The sequence below is a fragment of the Adiantum capillus-veneris genome, chromosome 27 (assembly GCF_014529385.1).
Source record: "Adiantum capillus-veneris isolate H3 chromosome 27, ASM1452938v2, whole genome shotgun sequence".
NCBI classification, from domain to species: domain Eukaryota; kingdom Viridiplantae; phylum Streptophyta; class Polypodiopsida; order Polypodiales; family Pteridaceae; genus Adiantum; species Adiantum capillus-veneris.
The window spans coordinates 42,315,456-42,332,663 of record NC_140957.1 but is presented as its reverse complement, the minus strand read 5'-3'; the positions used below and the strand labels follow the sequence as shown (position 1 = coordinate 42,332,663).

Genomic DNA, 17,208 nt, shown 5'->3' with positions numbered 1-17,208 from the left:
ATTGATGGGCTTCAAGATTTGGAAAGGACCATAGTATCTTTTTTCTAGTTTAGCATAATACTTTTTGATGGCCTGTAGGATTTTTGCCCGTCGTTTGCCTTAATTGAGCCTTAGGAAACTTGAGTAAGACCCAATCGTTTTCTTTGAACATTAAGGCTCTTTTGTGCTTATCAGCAGCAGCAGCTTTTGCCTTTGTTGAGAGATGGATATAGCCTCCTTAAGCTTTTGAAAAGATTCTTGTAGGTCACGGCTATACTCATCGGCGGCGAAGATCTTCCCATGTACTTTGAGTAGCAAGGGACTTTTAGGTCTTCCCTCAATGATCTCAAAAGGTGCTTTTCCCGTAGAAGTATGTACAATATTATTGTAGGCATACTCTACAAGAGGTAAGTAATTTTCCCATTGTGAGTGTTGATCTACTTCAGTAACATAAGTCTTGAGTAGATTGAGTATCGTAAGATTGGCTATCTCACTTTGGCCATCCGTTTGTGGGTGATAGGCCGAAGAGAAATTCAATCTTGTTCCTAGATTTTCAAAGAGACCTTTCTAGAAATTACTGGTCATTCTAGGATCTCTATCTGACACGATGGATGTGGGTAATCCATGGTGCTTGAAAATCTAAGATATGAAGAGAGTTGCCATTTGATGTGCCTTAATAGTCTTTTTGATAGGAATAAAATGTGCTTGCTTGCTAAACATGTCAACTACTGTCTATATTCCTGTATTCCCATGGATAGACTTGGGTAATCCAAAGATGAAATCCATGGATATACTCTCCCATGGTGAATTTGGGATAGGCAATGGCTGGAGTAATCCAGGTTTCTTCCCTCTATCATACTTAGTCTTTTGGCATACTACACATTTTGAAATATACTCTTGTATGTCCACTTTCATGGTAGGCCAATAGAAGTATGTCTCTACTACTCGGAGAGTAGGTTGAATACCTCTATGCCCCGCATATGGAGGAGCATGGGATTCATACATAACTTTCAATGGGTAACACATAGCCTATTGCCGTGGAGAAGATAACCATCCTGCAAGGTGAATGGTTTCTCTTTCTTCCCCAAAGCAAGGATTGGCATTATGTCTCTAAAGTCAGGGTCAGTAGCATACTCACCTATCATAAAGGATAGATCATTGTGAGTAGCTATAGACACCGCATTAACTTTTGGTCTCGTCATGAAAGTGCATCGGCCACTTGATTGTGCTTACCAGCTATGTGAGCAATATGGAAATCAAATTGCGAAAGAAAATTTGCCCACCTCATTTGTTTGTCGGAAAGCTTGGTTTGCGTCATGAAATACTTGAGACTTTGGTGGTCGGTTTGTAGGATAAATGGAGTCCCCAATAGGTAGTGCTTCCATGTGTCTAGGGCATGTAAAACAGCTAAAAGCTCTTTCTCATAAATTCCCAAGACTCGTTCATCAGTATTGAGCCTTCGGCTCTCATATGCTATGGCATGCCCTTCTTGAAGCAAAACTACTCCAAGCAATCACCACAAGCATCACATTGGACCTCAAATGGCTTTGAGAGATCCGGAAGCACGAGGACTGGTTGGGAAGTAAGCTTCTCTTTGAGCTTTTCAAAAGCATTTTGCTCCTTAGCAGTCCATACATACTTAACATTATTCTTAAGTCGTGTAATGGTCCTGCTACTTGAGAGAATTTTTCTATGAATGCGCACATACCAATAAAGCTTCTTAGCTCATGTAGATTTCTTGGGTTAGGCCATGATTTTATTACCTCTAACTTTGATGGATCCATACGGATACCATCGTGAGAGATAATATGACCTAGGTATTGAATCTCTTGAAGGAAGAATTCGCTTTTCTTTTGGTTGAGAAAAAGCTTGTTCTCCCTCAATGCTTGAAAAATCACTTGGAGATGTTGCTTATGTTCCTCCAAAGACTTGGAGTAGATGATGATATCATCAAAGAACACTCCAATGAATTTGCGATAAGGTCTAAAAATTTTCTCCATCAGACGATTGAACGTAGCTGGTGCATTAGTCAAGCCAAAAGGCATGACTAGATATTCATAAAGACCAAATGTTGTGCGAAACGTGATCTTTAGGATATCTTCATCCACTATCCTTATTTGATGATAGCCACTCTTAAGGTCAATCCTACTGAAGTAGGTAGAGCCTTGTAGCTTATCAAACAGATCTTCTACCCGAGGCACGAAAAATCTGTTCTTGATAGTGATATGGTTTAGTGCTCGATAGTCCACACACATACGGTATGTACCATCTTTCTTTTACACTAAAAAGACTGGAGAACAAAAGGGAGAGGAACTAGGCCTCACCATCCCTTTGTCTACCAATTCCTGTACTTGCCTCATGATCTCCTCTTGTTCAGCTTGTGAGACTCGATAAGGAGGTTTGTTAGGCGGTGAGCTTCCTGGAAGGAGTTCAATGCGATGGTCATCATCCCCTTGTGTTGGAGGTAAGTCCATAGGGATATCATCGATGAACACATCTTGGAATCCTTTTAGAAAATTAGACAAGTCTAACTCTTTTTGATTCCTACCATTTACATTTGATGAAACATTAGTATCTTTTAGAGACTCATTGACAAAAATCATGTACGTAGAAACTAAGATCTTCATTGACTTATCAAAGAAAGAGGATTTACAAGTGGAATAGTGCGACCACGCTCACTAGCATCTATATACATGTTCTTTCCCCTGTAGGTGAAGTAGATTCTCCTTTCAGGGAACTTCATGTTGGCAGCCATGCGATCAAACCATGGCGCCCCTAGGATAGCATCCTCATGTTGGAGAGGAGAGATGAAGAAGTCTTCTTTGTCGACATAGCTTTGGACATGAAGCCTCAACTTCCCAATCAAGGGAGTAACACAGGCTTGCTATCCCTTGAAAGCTGCGTCAGCCATTACCATATTTCCCATCTCAAAAGCTTGAATGCCCAACTTGTTAAAGTTCATAGTAGAGCCAGGGTCAAACAAGATGAAGGCATCATGCTCTCTTACCTTTCCCCAAGCATAGGAAAGTGATGATCCTTTGCAATGAGTATCCTCTTTTGGAGCTTCGATGGTGGAAGCCCTAGGAGTCTCATTGCAAGTATTCTTCTTGGGGCAAGAACGATAGCCATGTACTTGCTCCCCACACTTGAAACACTTATGGTCCTTTCGAAAAGCTTCAAGCTCTTCAGGAGAGAGTTTATTTTTACCTTTGTAAACTCCCTTCTCCTTCGACCGATTGTTGTTGTTGTTGTTGTTGTTATTGGAAGTGACTTGGGAAGTATTTTGAACATTGGTTTTCCCCTTTGCATCATTTTTGTCTTTGTTTTCCATGGGCTTGACATTACGTCTAGCCCCTTGATGGAAATTGATGCGTGAAGCAACCATGGTGTGATGGATTACTTCACTAATAGTACCAGGCCGTTGAGAGTTGATGTATTTGGCCATCTCTTCAGGTAATCCCGCACAGAATTGTTGTCTTTGCTCAGCAAAGTCTATCTTTTGAAAGACAATAGCTTTGAGATATAAATCCCAAGACTTGTCTACGTACTTGTGGATAGACTCATGAGAGAGAAGCTTCAAGCTGCGCCATTCAGTAAGCACTTTGTCTTTTGCATCGCTTGCAAGGAATTGCTTCATGATGGAGACTCGTAGAGTTTTCCATGTCTTTGGGGCTTCACCATTGCCACGAAGGCTAGCCCACCATTGACGAGCTGATTTTTGGAAGTGCATAGCTACATGGCGTAGCTTGGAGGACTCTGTGAAGCCCTCGTCTCCAAAGGCTGCATCAAATTGTTTGATGAAGGCCAACACTTTGTTGGTAGCACCAAAGGTGCCATCATAGGTGAGAAAAGAGATACTCTTTCCTCCCTCCTTGAACTTCTTTAGCTTTTGTGACCTTCACCATGCAGGAAATGATTTGCGATGTCCTCCCCTCTTGTATTCTCTAGGCAAATAGCCATAACTTTCATCGGAAGAGGAGGAAGGTGAAGAAGAAGGAGAAGAGGGTGACCTCTTCCTAGCCCTTTTCTTCCTTTGTTTCCTCTCTTGCCTTTCAGAGTGATGAGGAGAAGGACTATGTGTTGATCTTTTCCTCTTGGGAGGAGTGGCCAATCGTCTAGACCGCCATCTTTGTGGAGCCACATCTTCAGAGGAACTTAAACTTTCATTGCTTTCTTGCTCTTTGGATTCCTCCTCTCGAATGGGAGAGAGTCTTCTTTTGGGGGTCTCTTCAAGAGGCCTCCTAAGCTCTCTCTCCTCTTGGAGAGGAAGGGAAATTCCATAAGCACGAAGTTGTTGAGTAACTTCGGCTTGCAAAGCAGGGTTGCCCATAGCTTGCTGCAACCTAGTGATGAAGGAAATTTGGAATGGCGGCCTCTACACCAAAACAAACTCCATTGCGCCACAAGGGAAATGAGATGAGGGCACCACCTAGTCTTGGAAGCGTGGACTAGGACCGCTATGCAGAGAGAGAGAGAGAGAGAGAGAGAGAGAGAGAGAGAGAGAGAGAGAGAGAGAGAGAGAGAGAGAGAGAGAGAGAGAGAGAGAGAGATTGAATTATCGTCCATGGAGGTCATATATGACCTATAGGACCAGAACAAAACAGTACAAAGGATTTCGTCTCATACATATCAGTTAAGGACTGAGAGTCCATCGAGTGGGGAGAAAAAAGATAAGGTGGGATGAACAAAAGTCTAAGATGAGGTAGGTGAGGAGGAGGGGGCCGGTTTGGGAGTTCGAAACTCTTGGATGATGGCTTTGCCTCCTCGGTAAACTGCCCATTTCCCTGCTGTGCGCGCTTCTCGCATCTTTTGGAGTTCGGTCTTCTTTTGTTTGAGTTGGGTGGGTGTGATATCTTCGGCAAACCAAATTTTTGTGTCCTTGAGAAGCTTCGATTGCTCAAGGAGCTTGACTCGATCCGCTTTGGTCTTGAAGGTAAGAATTGCATGGTTGGTGCGATGCTTGTGAGCGAGAGTGGTGATTGTTGCTGGATCCCATTGTATCATGGGGGTTGTTGTTCGGATGCGATCGAAAGACTTGTGGAACTTGGGGTCCTCTTTTCCTTGCCAATCGCTCGGGAGTCCGCCAATGCGGACATTGAGAGCAATAGCATCTTGTCGTTGTTGTTCGCGTAGCGTAGACGCCACACGAACTTCGACTTCGCGAAAAATGACATCCTGTACTTGATTTTTGACCTTCTCTGTGAGGGTGACTTCCGTCTTCGTATTGATCTCGATTTCCTTTTGTTCCGTCTTCCCCTTGTTGGAGTCCTCCACTGTGGTGAGGCGAGACTTGATGGCTGCGAGTCTTTCCTTCAAAGCGTCATTTTCCTTGCGAAGTCTTTCGAGTTCATGTTGAAGCCGGGCCATGCTGTCCACCTTTGGGGGTGTTGCCACGACGCCGGCGAATGTGGGCTTCACGCGAGAAGAGGCCCGAGTGGCCATGGTGGGTAGTCTCTCAAGAGAAAAAATCACCTTCAAAGGCCTATAATCAACTTTAATTAAAGGAGCTCTCTCTGTGTAGCAGGTCGAGACTCGGGTGAGCCGAGGCTGAGACTGGCGGGCTTCAACATGGGCAAGGCTGAGATTGAGACTGGCGAGGCTGAGATTGGCCGGGCCTGGGCATGGGCCGAGACTGGCGAGGCTGAGATTGGCTGGGCCTAGGCATGGGCCGAGACTGGCGAGGCTGAGATAGGCTGGGGTGAGCAGGGGCTGAAACTGACGAGCTCTACAGAGAGCGAGAATGCACGTGAGCAGAGCTGGGCGAGGTTGCTACTAGAGATGGGGAGCAGGGCTCTGTGGCCTCCCCTAGGGCTGCCCCCTCACCCAAGGGAGACCGGAGACACAGTAGGCCGCTAGAGAGAGAGAGAGAGAGAGAGAGAGAGAGAGAGAGAGAGAGAGAGAGAGAGAGAGAGAGAGAGAGAGAGAGAGAGATCACTATGGATGAAGCATTAACCTCAATGTGTGTACAAGGAATGGATAACTTCAAGCACTCCCAACAGGAATAGCATGTAGATTACTAAACCACAACTCAAGACTTAGCCAAAAAATCACCTCAAGCACTCTCACACACACATAAAAGATCACTCTTAATTAACATAAGTAAGAGGGGATGAGGTTACTAGCATAAAACATTTTGCACTCTAGAATGTGCAAAGAGTAGAGTGAATGAATGATCTTTATGGGCTCATGATGAGTGATACAAAGACTCAATGAGGCTGAGGGAGGCCTTGAAATTACAAATGGGGGGGCTCTTTATATAGGCAAGAGAGTGATTAGGAGTGAGGTTAAGATCCAAGTGCAATTTGTACAAATGAAGCTTGATTAGGGACATTCCACCAATGAAGAAGCTCCTTCCAAGTGATTTGTTGATGTTAAGTATGGAGCCTGATTTACCCTTGTAATTTTCTGTGGTAAAAGCGCACATTTGTAAGGCCCCCATTATGAGGAGAAGCCATCGTGCGTGAAGGAAAATCACTCACCGGAAACCAAAATTTTCACGGACAAGAATCAGGGGCAACTTTAAAGGCCTCGGGGGCGGAGGCCCCCTGAGACTTTTTTTTTTGCCAGAATAATGTGGCCGGCTGGCGGCCGGAAAGTTGTCGGAAAACAACCGGTCGGTTGGCCGGTGGCCGGTAGTCAATGGCCGATGCCCGGTGGTCGGAAGTCAATGGCCGGTGGTCGGTAGCCGAATTCAATGGCCGGTGGCCGAATTCAAAAGCGGACTTGTCTTCTCAAGGGCGGCCACACATGGGCGGATTGGAGGGTCCGATTTGGACTTATTCGCACAAGGGCGGCTACACATGGCTGTCTCTTATAAGAGAGGGCAGCCCTTTTGGCCTATAAAAGGAGGCCATTTCTACACACATTTCATAGTGTGAAGTTGATGCAACAAGGTGAGTGTGAGGTGGTGAGAGTGAAGCAAGGCGGGAGTTCCATTAAGGGTATAATCCCTTTGTAAACTACTTCTTGTTTTGAAGTACTAAAGCAATTGAGTGGCTGCTTTCCCGTGGACGTAGCCCACATTGGGTGAACCACGTATATCGTGTGTACTCTCTCTCTCTCTCTCTCTCTCTCTCTCTCTCTCTCTCTCTCTCTCTCTCTCTCTCTCTCTCTACTCTATAATCTCGTATATATAAATCTGTCTCTCTCCATTAAGTAATCTACTCAATTATCTATTTAGCTACGTCTTATTTCCTAACAACTGGTATCAGAGCAAGGTTTGCTCGTAGCTAAATTATCTCAAGGAAAGGATTCCTTGAATTGAGTGGGAGTTATGGCGGAGGAAGGGAAGCTCAAGATTGAGAAGTTCAACGGCAAAAACTACCAACATTGGAAGATGCAGATTGAAGACTATCTCTACCAGAAGGACCTCTATTTGCCACTAGGCGGTCTTGCGAAGAAGCCCGCAACAATGGCAGATGAAGCATGGATGGTCCTTGATCGAAAGGCACTGGGAAAAATCCGGTTAAGCTTGGCGTCTATGGTGGCCTTCAATGTTTCGGAGATGAAGACCACGGAGGACTTGATGAAGTAACTTGACGACTTCTACGAGAAACCATCGGCATCCAATAAGGTATTTCTTATGAAGCGCTTGTTCAATCTAAAGATGGCAGAGAATCGTTCAGTTGTAGAACACCTAAATGACTTTAACACAAACATAAGTCAACTTCGATCAGTGAAAATCAATTTCGATGACGAAGTGCGAGCTCTCCTTATACTATCATCTCTACGGGATAGTTGGGACAGCCTTGTGATGGCTGTAAGTAATTCTATCTCTGGCACAAATACTCTTAAGTTTGATGATGTTGTGGGTGTTCTCCTAAGCGAGGAAATGCGAAGGAGAAGCATAGGAGAATCATCAAGTGCTGCACTATCAGTGGAAACAAGAGGAAGGATTAAGGAGAGGTTCAAAAACCAAAAGGGTCGTGATCGCTCAAGGCGGAGCAAGTCACGCACAAAGTCAGTTCTTGAATGTTCGAACTGCGGCAAGAAGGGCCACGTCAAGAAGGATTGCTGGTCCAAGAAGAAGAAGGAGACAGAGTCTCAAGACAACAAGCCAACATCGGAGGCCAATGTGGCAGGTAAAGTAGAGCAAGATGCTCTAATTCTCTCATTAGACAATGTGTCTAATTCCTGGATAGTAGATTCCGGGGCTTCATTCCATGCGACACCACACAAGAAACATTTCCAAGACTACACCAAAGGTCATTTTGGGTATGTATACTTGGGAGATGATGAAGCTTGTGAGATTGTCGGCAAAGGTACAGTTTCTGTCAAAACTGCTAACGGAAATGAATGGAAGCTTAAAGATGTTAGGCATGTTCCTTCTCTTCGCAAAAATTTGATCTCTACAGGACAATTGGATCATGAAGGTCACAACATTGCATTCGCAAACAAACGGTGGAAGATCTCAAAGGGATCTTTGGTGGTTGCCAAGGGTGAAAAAATCGGTACACTTTACTTGTATACTGTTAGCACGCAACCTTCAGCTTGTGCAGCAACTACAGAAGTTGACAGTACGGTGTGGCACTACCGACTTGGGCATATGAGTGCCAAAGGAATGCAAATCCTTCAAACAAAGAAGCTTCTACCAGGTTTGAAAGAAGTGGACTTAGAGTTCTGTGAATATTGTGTTTATGGTAAACAAAAGAGGGTAAAATTTCAAAAATCAGGAAATGAAAGAAAAAATAAAAAACTTGAGTTGGTTCATTCTGATGTTTGGGGTCCTGCAAGTACACCATCACTTGGTGACTCATTGTACTATGTAACATTCATAGACGATGCGACTAGAAAAACATGGGTTTATGTCATGAAGAATAAATCCGATGTATTTTCCATATTTCAAAGGTGGAAAGCCTTTGTGGAGAATGAAACAGGTACCAAGGTTAAATGCCTCAGATCCGACAATGGAGGCGAATATTGCAGCCAAGCTTTTGAAAGCTTTTGTACTAGCAATGGCATTCGGAGGCAAAGGACAACCCCAAGGACACCTCAACAAAATGGGATTTCGGAAAGGATGAACAGGACAATCATGGAACGAGCACGAAGCATGCGGCTATATGCAAGCCTACCGCTTGAGCTTTGGGCGGAAGCTGTAAGTACGTCTGTGTACTTAATCAATCGGTTACCCTCAACGGCATTGGATGGGGGAGTTCCAGAAGAGGCATGGACAGGTAAACCAGTGAATTATGCATTTCTCAAAGTGTTTGGGTGTGAGGCTTTCATGCACATAGATAGAAGCCTAAGATCAAAGTTAGATGCAAAGTCCAAAAAGTGTTTCTTCATTGGCTATGGACGAGGAGACTTTGGGTATCGCCTATGGAATCCTGAAGATGGTAAAATCTTAAGGAGTAGGGATGTAATTTTTAACGAACAAAATATGTACAAATATTACTTGGAAAGAAAACAAACAAAAGAAACAGGTGATGAGTACATGGAGCTTGAGGACGGTGAAGACTCAAGGACTGCAAACGGTGACAATGTGCAACAACGTCAACCAAATGAGGAGCCTCAACCTATTCCCCGAAGATCTACAAGAGCAAGTAGACCTCTAGAAAAGTTTGTTCCTTCCTTCAACCATCTCTTGATCTCAGATTCTGGAGAGCCGGAATCATATGAAGAAGCTATGCAACATGAATCCAAAGAAGAATGGACGAAGAGCATGCAAGTGGAGATAGACTCACTACATTGCAACCAAACATGGGAGTTGGTTGAGTTGCCTAAAGGTAAGCGGGCACTTCAAAACAAATGGGTGTACAAGCTAAAGGAAGAAGAAGGTGAGAAGAAAAGGTACAAGTCTAGGCTTGTGGTAAAAGGTTTTTCTCAACAGAAAGGTATTGACTTCAATGAAATATTTTTTCCTATTGTAAAAATGAACTCAATTAGGCTTGTCTTAAGCCTTGTGGATGCTCATGATCTAAATCTCGAGCAAATGGATGTAAATACGGCATTCCCTCACGGTGACTTAGAGGAGGAAATCTACATGCTTCAACCAAAGGGGTATGAAGTAAAAGGTAAGGAGAAAATGGTTTGCAGATTAAAGAAGAGCTTGTATGGTTTAAAGCAACCATCAAGACAATGGTACTTGAAGTTTGATCGATGGATGCTGGATCATGGATTCACAAGATGCAACTCGGATCACTGCGTCTACACGGAGAATTTGGGAGATGGGAAATTCATCATCCTAATGTTGTATGTTGATGACATGTTGATTGCAAGTGCTAACATGCAGGACATCAAAGACCTAAAAGAGGAGCTGTCCAAATCTTTTTCAATGAAAGATTTAGGTGTTGTAAAGAGGATACTTGGTATGAAAATATCAAGGGACAGGACGAAGAAGGCAATAAAGCTATCTCAAGAAGATTACATCAAGAAGGTACTAGAAAGGTTTGCAATGCAAAATGCAAAACCAGTTTCTACACCTTTGGCTGGTCATTTTAAACTAACGAAGGATATGTGTCCAAAGACACAAGAGGAGATAGCCTATATGTCTAAAGTTCCATATGCTGCAGCGGTAGGTTCTCTAATGTATGCTATGGTGTGGACAAGGCCAGACATTGCACATGCAGTGGGAGTTGTGAGTAGGTTCATGGACAACCCATGTAAAGAGCATTGGCAAGCTGTGAAGTGGATACTTAGGTATCTAAAAGGGACAACAACAAATGCTTTGTATTTTGGAGGATTTGATATTTTTTTAGAAGGGTATGCTGATGCAGATATGGCAGGTGACAAAGATACTCGAAGGAGCACTACTGGCTATGTGTTCACGGTTGGAGGCACAACAGTAAGCTGGGCTTCAAAGCTACAAAAATTGGTTTCACTTTCTACCACGGAAGCAGAGTATGTAGCAATGATGGAGGCAAGCAAAGAAATTCTGTGGCTTCACAGATTCTTAGAAGAGCTTGGATTCAAACAAGACAATTGTGTCTTGTACAGTGATAGCCAAAGCGCTATCCATCTTGCGAAGAACTCAGCCTTTCATTCAAGGACAAAGCACATTGAGGTGAGATATCACTTTATACGCACTCTTTTGGAAGAGGGACAACTAAAGCTAGGAAAGGTGCATACAAGTGAAAATCCTGTAGACATGTTTACAAAGGTGGTCAACAAGGAGAAGTTGAACTTTTGCTCATCTTTAATCGGCATTCAAGGATAAGAATCCAGAATGGAAAGCAGTCACAGGTTTGGTTTGGAGATCAGTCTCCAAGTGGGAGATTGTTAAGTATGGAGCCTGATTTACCCTTGTAATTTTCTGTGGTAAAAGCGCACATTTGTAAGGCCCCCATTATGAGGAGAAGCCATCGTGCATGAAGGAAAATCACTCACCGGAAACCAAAATTTTCACGGACAAGAATTAGGGGCAACTTTAAAGGCCTCGGGGGCGGAGGCCCCCTGAGACTTTTTTTTCACCGGAATATTGTGGCCAGACGGCGGCCGGAAAGTGGTCGGAAAACAACCGGTCGGTTGGCCGGTGGCCGGTAGTCAATGGCCGATGGCCGGTGGTCGGATGTCAATGGCCGGTGGCCGGTGGTCGGAAGTCAATGGCCGGTGGTCGGTAGCCGAATTCAATGGCCGGTGGCCGAATTCAAAAGAGGACTTGTCTTCTCAAGGGCGGCCACACATGGGTGGATTGGAGGGTCCGATTTGGACTTATTCGCACAAGGGCGGCTACACATGGCTATCTCTCATAAGAGAGGGCAGCCCTTTTGGCCTATAAAAGGAGGCCATTTCTACACACATTTCATAGTGTGAAGTTGATGCAACAAGGTGAGTGTGAGGTGGTGAGAGTGAAGCAAGGCGGGAGCTCCATTGAGGGTATAATCCCTTTGTAAACTACTTCTTGTTTTGAAGTACTAAAGCCATTGAGTGGCTGCTTTCCCGTGGACGTAGCCCACATTGGGTGAACCACGTATATCGTGTGTACTCTCTCTCTCTCTCTCTCTCTCTCTCTCTCTCTCTCTCTAGTCTATAATCTCGTGTATATAAATTTGTCTCTCTCCATTAAGTAATCTACTCAATTATCTATTTAGCTACGTCTTATTTCCTAATAGTTGACCAATTTGCAACTAATTGGCTCCATCATCACTTGTGTTGTCTTCACTCCTTCCTCCATAGCTTGAGTCCAAGAGCTTCCTTATTTTAAAATGTAAAGAATCTACATAAAATCAATGAATATCTAGTAATAATAGAAAGGATTGAATGACAACTTATGAATTACAACAAGATTAAGCATGGTTTGAGAGGTGATTAGAAGAGGAATTTGTGATGGTTTTATGGTCTTGAGAGAGAGGAGGAAGGAGAGGAGGGTGAGGAGACTAATGGCTTATTTTTAGAGAAGGACTCAATGTGGAAAAGGAAGGGTGTGTGTGTAAAGGTAGAGGGGGTGGTCTCCACCACAGTTGGAAAAACTGGCGTCCGCCATTTTGGCCATATCTCCTAGACCGTAGATGCAAAAAAAATTTAAAAAATATGGTCAGAATCTCCAGCTCATCAGCTACAACTTTGATGAAGACAACTTTTCTTGGATGGGAGTGGACATATTTTGTAAAAAAATCAGCAAAATCATGTGTCTGTTTCCTTCCTTCACCAAGTCTTCCACCTGGGTCCCATCTGTTTGAATCATTATATGGCTCCAAATCCATGATGATATGAACCCCTCATGACCCTTGAATCATGGTGCATGGCTCCACAACCACATCATATCTTTTCTTTTCACATTTACATATTTTCCCTTCCCTTTACCACTAGGTTCTACCTTTCACCTCCGGTGAACTAGTCAAGGAAAAATTCCCATTCCAATCATTTTCTGAATTTTTCCAAGAGGTTGTTCTCACTCTTTCTTTTATTGTAAACCTCTAGAAGCAGGGAAAACCAACAAAATATAGTAAACAAAAAATTTGTGATAGGCTCGGATCACTAGTGACGAGATAATTCACAAACATGGGAGCATCATCATTAGCACCTTCATGTGCAAAATCAAAGCTATCAATGTTCATTCTACTCTCTTGATTATTGTCAGCCATGTTAACAAAATTTATGTCTGTACTTAGTGTATGCTTTGGCAATTCAAAACCTTAGTTGCCACTCCTCTTAGCCTTTGAAAATCGGCTCTTAAGTATCTACACCCACGACTCGAAGTGGTTTATTATAGAGAGTAGAGGAGTAGGTCTAACATAGCAAAGTTGCCGAGGGCTAGCTCCTTTTGGACTTCTTATGGCTCAATAATGGTAAAGCCATAGGCAAGTCTAAAAAGACTCCATTATTAAGTCCAAAGCTCCCGAGGTGTGCACCATCCCCCACATAGTGGGCTCAAGAAAACCTATAATAGATCTCAGTTCCACTTACCCTAATATAATTAACAACATCAACCATTTATAGGCTACTTAAGGACCTCTCTTCTTAAGCAAGAAACGAGAAACCAAATGCTCTGATACCAATGTAATGGAATCGGCCTATTTTATTTGGGAGTAGCGGAAATTAATGAGAGTACTTTTGAGAAATGACTTTGTGAGCATAGCGGGTGAACATAATTGAAGATAGCAACATAATCATAGCAATGAGCTAACTTGGCATGAACAATACTTTTGCAAAAGAATGAATTTAGAGAACAAGACAACAGTTGAGGACCGGATTTATGTGGAGCCGGTCCCCCCTCCAATAGGCATTTGTATTATGATTTCTCCCATTAAGAGAGACTTGTTACAATACAATCTTTGTGTTCCTTGTGACCTAGGTGATGCAATGAAGATGGAAAGCTTCATGCATCACAAACATAACATAAACTTGAAGAAATCTTTAACTATCCCAAGACCTCAAACACCTTCGAAGGTGGAGAGAGCTAGCAAGGAATGAGGGTAGGGAAAAGGAAGAAGAAACATTTCGTAGGAGAAAGAATTAGTTCCTCACTTATCATAACTCTTGTTGCTAGCATACATAATATCATAGTAATGAAGAAGAAGGAGATGGAAAGCTTAAGCATTGAAGCATGGCTCTTGGTTGGATTTGCACTCCATATCCAAGAGTGTTGGTGTAGGCTCTCAACCTCTATTTGCTTGGAGAGGGAGAGGGAGCTCTTGCACTTTGCATAGCACACAATTAGAGTGTTTGTGAGTGTGTGTGGGTGAGTATACCCCCTAAGAAACCCCCTAGCTTGCTTGGGTCGACCCCACCTTGTAGCTCATGCTTGAAGCTCATTGGACCCCTCCAAGCCTAGCCAATCACAAGCAGGAGGCATTACAAGCATCAAGGGTAGCCTTGAGACAAGTGTCCCCCTTTCCCCTTTGAGAGAGAGGGCTAGATAAATGATAAATCTCCTAATTTATTATTGGACCCCTTGGGTGGCCAACCAATAGGCTTCAGGCACACCATGAGGGCAACATGAGGAGGAACTTGACAAGTGTCCCTTTTGCTTTCTTTGTACCATGCATGCCTTGTGTGAGTGTGTGGGTATTCTCTCTCATCCCCCCTCATGTAGGGCTCGCCCCCTCCTTGTAGGGATTGAATCTTTGACTTTTTGACACCTCAAGCCCCTCATGCATAGGCCCAGTTCCCACCACAAGCTTAGCTCTTAAGCACTTTAAGCTTGGGCTGGGTTCTCACCTCAAGTGCAACCCTAGCATCTCAAGCATGTGAAGCACCTCAAGCATCTCAATCATTAAGCACTTCAATCATATGAAGCACCTTAATCATCAAGCACCTCAAGCACCTTACTCATCAAGCATGACAAGCAGGACAAGCATCTCGAGCTGGGTCGGGTTCCCGCGCCTCAAGCTCAACCCTAGCTTACCTAAGGTCAAAGGACTTTTACACACATTATTGGAGGTCTTCAATGAAGCTAACCCTAAGGTCTTATGCTCCGTTGGTTAGCCTTGCTCTTTGATAAACCATCTCTCATTTGGGTCCCTTTACCATTTGCCCCATGTAGAGATAGATCTATAAGCACATTTCTATATCTTAACCCTTGTTCCCGTTTATTCTCCCACATTAAGTGATCAGTTTAATATGAGAGAATCATTTGGGTTGGTTAGCTATTAGATATTAGATTTTATGACAATACGAGATTTCCCATGCTTTATGATAGAAATTATGCGACACTTATGAAAAGGATACGGCTAGCAATAAGTTTTTCATGATGCAAAAACTTTTCAACCTTCGTATGAAGGAGTCAAGTAGCGTTTCCAGCCATATCAATGATTTTGATTCTTTTTTTGCCTAGATTCATGCACAATGCATGACCATTGATGAGAGATGAAAGCAATATTTTTTCTTTGTTTTGTTCGTTGCCACCCTCTTGGGATATCTTTTGCACAACTGTTAGTAACTCTGCTCCTAATGGTACACTAAAATAGGATGATGTTACTAGTGCACTTTTGTCAGAGGAGATGCGTTGGAAGACCATGACTAGCTCGCATTATGGTGAAGCTCATTATGTGCAAAGAAATGATAAAAAACGTAAGGGCCATTCTTTGCAACGTGAGTCCAAGAAAGAGGGTAATAGAGATGCATCAAAGGGTAGATCAAATTCTGCTGGTTACTGCAACGTTTAATGCCATTATTGTGATAAGTTTGGTCACGTAAAGAAGGATTGTTCTTCTTGGAAGAGTGACAAAGAGAAGAGAAATGATCAAGGCAAAGATCATGATGATAAAGAGGAAAAACCAAAGAGTTCAGTTAAGATTGAAGAACAGAACATAGTCCAGGATGATAGTGATGTGCAAGACATTAACATGTTGGTTGAAAATAGTGATTTCTTTTATGATGCACATGAAATCTACCTTTGCAGAGTTCTATGCTAGCTAAAGTCCTTATTAGTGGTGAAGTATCCCATACATGGATTCTTGATTCGGGTGCTTCATTGCATGTCACACCTCGTAGGCATTGGTTTACTACATACAAGGAAACCATTGGCTCTGTTACACTTGGTGATAGTTACTCTTGTGACATTGTTGGCGTATGTGATATTGCCATGGGTATGGAAAATGGGGTGAAGTATATCATCCATAATGTGCGTCATGTTCCATCCTTGACACGCAATCTGATTTCGATTGGACATCTTGATGACTTGGGTTACAAAGTCACTTTTCATCAGTAGTCTTGGCGCTTTGTGAAGGGTCATCTTATTATAGCCCATGGTTCTAAAGTGGGTTCACTTTATCCTCTTTATGTATATGATAAAACAGTTTTCTTTCTATAACAAAGCTTCCAACCATTCCTTTGTGGCATAGCCGGTCAGGACATATGTCAAAGAAGGGAATGGAGACACTCTCTCGTTTGGGCTACTTACGGTGTTTTTCATTTTTTGATTTTCCCTTTTGTGAGCACTGTCAATATGGAAAGCAAACACGGACACATCGTACACATTCTTTTAACAAATAAAGAAAACCCTTAGAGCTTGTGCACAATGATTTATGTGGGCCTATGCCTTCTAAATCCCATGGTGGTGCATCCTATTATGCTACATTCATTGACGATGGAACACGGCATGTTTGGCTCTACGCCATGAAGTCTAAAGATGAGACATTTTCTTGCTTCAAGAAGTTCTTATCTAGTGTTGAAACTCAGTCTGAACATAATTTGAATGATTTGCGCTCAGATAATGGTGGAGAATATGTCTCCAAAGAGTTTATAGACTTTTGTTCAATTAGGGGAATTAAGCGTGGGTTTATAGCTCCTTATACCCCTGCACAAAATGGTGTTGTGGAGCAAATCAATAGGACCATCCAAGAGTGGATTATGTCTATGCTATCATAGGCTAATTTATTGCAAGCGTTTTGGCCGAAGCATTATACACAGTCGTGTACTTGATCAATAGATCACTACATGCTTCATTACAGTTTCGTGTACCTTTGGAGTTATGGTCAGTACATAAATTGTCTTATGAAAAACTCCACAAATTTGGTTGTGAAGCTTATGCACATGTACCCAAGGAGTTAACGTGCTAAGCTAGATCCTAAGTCCAGGTAATGCATCTTCATTGGATATGGTGTAGATGGTCGATTTGGCTATCATTTATGGGATCCAAAAAGTCGATCAATAATCTGTAGCAGTGATGTTGTCTTTAATGAGACTAAGATGCATAGTCCGCCAGTGAAAGAGGTTGAATTCTGACAAGTGACATTTTCTGATGTATCACCTCCTATCCAAACATCTCCCGAGCCACTTACTACATAGGCTAGTACGAGTTCTAATCAGCCGAGAGATCTCAAAGATCTCACATCCACCAGAACATTT

The 17,208-nt window shown here is 43.0% G+C and overlaps 1 protein-coding gene across 1 annotated transcript; it reads left to right on the top strand.

Moving 5' to 3' along the window:
- Positions 1-5,547: 5,547 nt before the first annotated feature.
- Positions 5,548-5,835, top strand: LOC147421848 (uncharacterized). The gene is made up of 2 exons (XM_086503468.1): positions 5,548-5,598; positions 5,641-5,835. The coding sequence occupies exons 1-2, from the start codon at positions 5,548-5,550 to the stop codon at positions 5,833-5,835; spliced, it is 246 nt and encodes an 81-aa protein (XP_086359594.1).
- Positions 5,836-17,208: the final 11,373 nt, after the last annotated feature.